Below are 5,000 nucleotides of genomic sequence, written 5' to 3'. Positions count from 1 at the left end.
TAGGCAACCCCCCACCCCCTCCCCCACCCCCGGTAAGTAGGGTTCGCATCGGTCGTAATGGACGCCTAATGGAGGAGAGGGAGGGAGGGAAGGAGGGTGGGAGAGGGAGGGAGGGAGGGAGGGAAACCAGGTGTGACGTCATCGGCTGGAATGTGATGGACGATCGGCACCCCCCACGATGGGGAGGGAGAGAGGGGGGGAGGGGGAATGGAGAAGGAGAGATGAGTAAAAGGAAGGAGAGAGAAGGTGGGAGAGGAAAAGGGGAAGAGAGAGGGAAGGAGGCAGGGGGAGAGGGGGAGAGAGAGCGAGGGAGGGAGAAGAGGAGGGAGGGAGAGAGTTCGAGCGGTTGGAGGGAAGGAGAGAAGAAGACGGAGGATGGGAAAGGGTGGGAGGGAGAGAGGGGGAGGATGGAAGGAGATGGAGGGGAAGGTGGAGGGAAGGGAATGAGAGGATGGATGGGAAGGAGGCAAGGGAATAGAGGAGAGTAAAGGAGAATGAAGGAAAAAGAGCAAGCGGGTTGAAGCGGGGAAGTGAGGGGGGAGGAGGAAGGAGAGAGGGAAAGGGGAAAGAAAATGCTACTTCTCTGTTTAATATTTCTTCTTTTCTTTTCCTGTCCTCTGTTCCTCATTCTTCATTTCTGCAATCCCTGTTGTTCTCGTGTTCAATTTATTTTTATTTGTTTTTCTATATCTCTTATTAAAAAGAAAAAAAAATACAGACTGTAAAACAATGAAGCCAAAAAAAACTAGAACTTTATTCAAATGCTCCAAGTTACAATTATCTCCCTGGGCACGCTTCGCAAAGTATTCACAATAATAACATACATTCAGACACAGAAATTGTTAACAGTTATCACACAGACAGATCAAACATCTACATACACATTATACTTCAAACATATTTTTCGCAGAGGAAGAGTAAGCAGAGGTGTATTTCATCACACTTTACGAAACATTAGATAAAATAACATACGCTAAAACGAAAGTAAGGAAAAATACTAACAGATAACATACAGGCAGAACAGATAGCCGCATGGACAGTATACATTATGCAAATTATTCACAACGAAAAGATGAAGAGTTAAAATGAAAATGCGAGAATATTAGCGGATAACATACGAACAGACACTCACATTATAAATCTCCTCCATGCAGATTATTCACAGCAAAAAACATCCAGTTGAACATTATACATTCCCTTCACTCAAAGACTATTCACAACGCAGATTATTCACACAAAATACATTTTTTTTTCAGGCCAAAAATATTCACAGCGAAAGTACAGCCTCCACGCGGCCAAAAATAAATAAATGAATAAATAAAATAAAAGAAAAAGAAAATAAAAAAGAAAAAAAAAGTCAAGTGGACACATTAACATTCCAATTCCTCTTGCCATTTGTCTTGCCTCCTTAAGCGAGTCATGATTAGCTGTAATTGCAGATAAGATTGTATTCTCGGAACGTGCTACTGAGCGCGGCCGAGAGAAATGATAAAGAAAAGAAATAGAGAGAGGAGGAAAAATGATGATTTACATGAACGCTCCCTTCGTGTTTACCTTGCGCGAAATCATAACAAACGGTGACGTCACTATTAACGAAATGGGGACGTCACAATGTCGTCATCTTATTATTGCCATCTCACATCTTTACTTCCTTCCTTCCATCTTTCATTCCCTCTCCAGAAGAAAAGAAAAGAAAAAACAACAACATAGATCCACCTCTACCTTGCCCTCCACTTTTTTATTATCATCACCATCATCATCATCGTCAATCATCACCATCAGTAATAATCAATCATCAGTAATCATCAATCATCATTATTCATTATCATCACCATCAACACCACCATTATTATCATCATCATCATGTCACCATCACCACCACCATCATCATCATCACTATCACCACCACCACCACCACCATCATCATCACTATCACCACCACCACCACCACCATCATCATCATCATCACTATCACCACCACCACCATCATCATCACCATCACGATCGCCACTATGATTATCACCATTATGAGAATCCAGCGCCAATTCGAAGCGATGAAAACGACACGAGACTAAAAGGTGAAGGTCGGACGGACGGGTTCTGGGGCCGAAGCGGTTTTTCGCTGCGGTTGGACGCTAGCGGTTTTACGCTACGGTGGAGGGGGAGGGGGAAAGGAGGAGGAGGAGGAGGAAGAGGAGGAGGAGGGAAGGGGAAGGGGAGGGGGAAAAGGAGGAGGAGGGGAAGGGGGGGGAGGGGGAAAAGTAGGAGGAGGAGGAGAGAAGGGGAGGGGAGGGGGAAAGGAGGAGGAGGAGGAGGAGGGGAAGGGGGAGAGGAGGGGAAAAGGAGGAGGAGGAGGAGGAGGAGGGGAAGGGGGAGAGAGGAGGGGGAAAAGGAGGAGGAGGAGGAGGAGGGGGGAAGGAGGAAAAGGAAGAGGATGAGGGGGAGGGGGAGAGGAAAAGGAGGAGGGAGGGGAGGGAGAAGGAGGAGGAGAAAATTGAAGAGGAGGAGGAAGAAGAAGAGGAAGAAGGAAGTGAAGAGGGAGGACGAGGAAGAAGAAGGAGGAGAAGAAGAAAGGAAGAGGGAGGGGGAGGAGAAGGATGAGGTAGGAGCGTGTGCGGGTGCGGTTTTTCGATTAAAGGGGGGAGGGGGAGGGGACGGCTTCTCCCACCCAGAGGTCGTTGGGTCTGTTGGCCGAGGAAAGTTGGGGGCGGCGACGGGGAGGGGGAGGTGGAAGTAGGGGAAGGGGGGAGAAGGTGGAGGAGATGAATGTGTCATAAGAGGAGGAGGAAGATGAAGAAATAGAAGAGGGATGAAAAGGAGAAAAAAAAATATATATATATATATAAAAGAGAGGATATCATGACATGACAGAGAGAGAGAGAGAGAGAGAGAGAGAGAGAGAGAGAGGGAGAGAGAGGGAGAGAGAGAGAGAGAGAGAGAGAAGGGGGGGAGAGGGAGAGAGGGGAGAGAGGGAGAGGGGAGAGAGAGGGGAGAGAGAGGGAGAGAGAGAGGGTGAGAGAGAGAGAGAGAGAGAGAGAGAGAGAGAGAGAGAGAGAGAGAGAGAGAGAGAGAGAGAGAGAGAGAGAGAGAGAGAGACCTAGCTTTTATGAGAGTTAATAGAATAGACAGAGAGAAAAAGGGGTAAAAAGAAAGAAATAATAGAAATATAAAGAAGATGATAAAAATGGAAATAGAGAAATAAGTTGAATCGTGCATGAAAAACCACGAGGTTAGAAAAATAAAATAAAACGGATAGATGTAAACAAACAAATAAAAATAATAACAATGAACATAGACAGAATATGAGAATTGACAGACAGGAGAAATAGATAAGTGAGAGAATAACGGAAAAAAAGAAGACAATGATAATGTGACGCAGTGCTGATTGTAAAGTCAAAGGCGTTATCGGAATTCAGAAAAGCCGATTGATAAAGGCCTTTTCGTCGGCGCGGCGGAAGAATGCGGAAAATGGGCCTCGGTTCGACGCATTTTCTCGCTCGTCTTGGCTTTGTTTACACATTTTATTATCATTGTTATTATTATTATCATTGTTATTATTATTATCATTATTATTATTATCATTATCATTATTATTATCATTATTATTATTGTTATGATATTTATTATTATGATAATAATAATTATTATTATTTATTTTTTTTAATTATTATTATTATTATTATTATTATTATTGTTATTATTGTTATTATTGTTATTATTATTATTATTATTATCATTATTATTATTATTATTATTATTATTATTATTATTATGATTATTATTATTATTATTATGATTATGATCATTATTATTACTACCACTACTACAACTGCTACTACTGCTGCTACTACTACTGCTACTACTACTGCTACTACTACTGCTACTACTACTGCTACTACAACTGCTACTACTGCTGCTACTACTACTGCTACTACTACTGCTACTACTACTGCTACTACTACTGCTACTACTGCTACTACTACTGCTACTACTACTGCTACTACTACTGCTACTACTACTACTACTACTACTACTACTACTACTACTACTACTACTACTACTACTACTACTACTACTACTACTACTACTACTATTGTTACCATCACCATCCTCATTACTACTACTACTACTACTATTAATACTATTGTTATTATTATTATAATAACAATAATAATTATTATTTTCATCATTATTATTATTATCATCATTATTATTACTATTACTTTTACTATTATTATTGTTCTTATTGCAGTCACTACCACCGCTACAATATCATCAACTCTCTCCTCCCCCTCTCACCACCACAACCCCCCCACCCCCACCACCACAATCACCCCCCACCAATCTCCTTTCACGACAGTCCCAAAACGACCCCTAATTGCTCCCACCTTCTCCCCCGCACAGGTGAAGACCCGAGTCGCCGAGGTGTACAGCCAGGTGTGCTCCTACCTGCAGCAGCTGGGCATGCAAGACACTGATCTCTTCGGATTGGCCACTGTCATCGGTAAGTGCAGGGAGAGGGAAGGAGGGAGGGAGAGGGAAGGAGGGAGGGAGAGGGAGAGAATGATAAAGAGAGAGAGGGAGGGAAGTAAAGAGGGAGGGAGGGAGGGAGAGGGAGAATGTGGGAGGGATGAAAAGAGAGAGAATGAGAGAGTGTGAGTGAGTGAGGGTTGTGGGCGTTGACATCCCTGGGCGCTACCTGCCGGGGAGGGGGGGGGTCAACCCTTCACTCTTATCAGCTTATTTTCTCGTGACGTCATAGCACTTCATATCTCGTTAGTACTTTATTACAATTACAGTTACTCCAGGAATTTCTCACAGGCTACCAGCATTTTGTAATTTTTCTCGAAGATTACATTTTCTTCTATACTGACAGTATGGTAGTACTCCTTTATGATAGTAGCAGTTCATTACCGTTAACAGTGTCTTGTATATATTAACAGTGTATCTGCGTTAGTAGATTTTCCTTCGCATTAACAGTATTCCCAGCAGTGCTTTTA

General features: G+C 43.0%; 1 protein-coding gene across 1 annotated transcript in view; it reads left to right on the top strand.

Moving 5' to 3' along the window:
- The window catches only part of LOC113829582 (FERM domain-containing protein 6), a gene marked incomplete at its 3' end in the record, with an annotated part of 92,528 nt that overhangs the window by 46,038 nt on the left and 41,490 nt on the right, over positions 1-5,000 (top strand). The window contains 1 exon segment of the mRNA XM_070127018.1: positions 4,405-4,504. Within this exon segment, the coding sequence (XP_069983119.1) occupies positions 4,405-4,504 (100 nt within the window).

Source organism: Penaeus vannamei, chromosome 11 (assembly GCF_042767895.1).
Source record: "Penaeus vannamei isolate JL-2024 chromosome 11, ASM4276789v1, whole genome shotgun sequence".
Taxonomy (NCBI): Eukaryota; Metazoa; Arthropoda; class Malacostraca; order Decapoda; family Penaeidae; genus Penaeus; species Penaeus vannamei.
The sequence above is the reverse complement of the archived record's forward strand: the minus strand, read 5'-3'. Positions and strand labels throughout refer to the sequence as shown.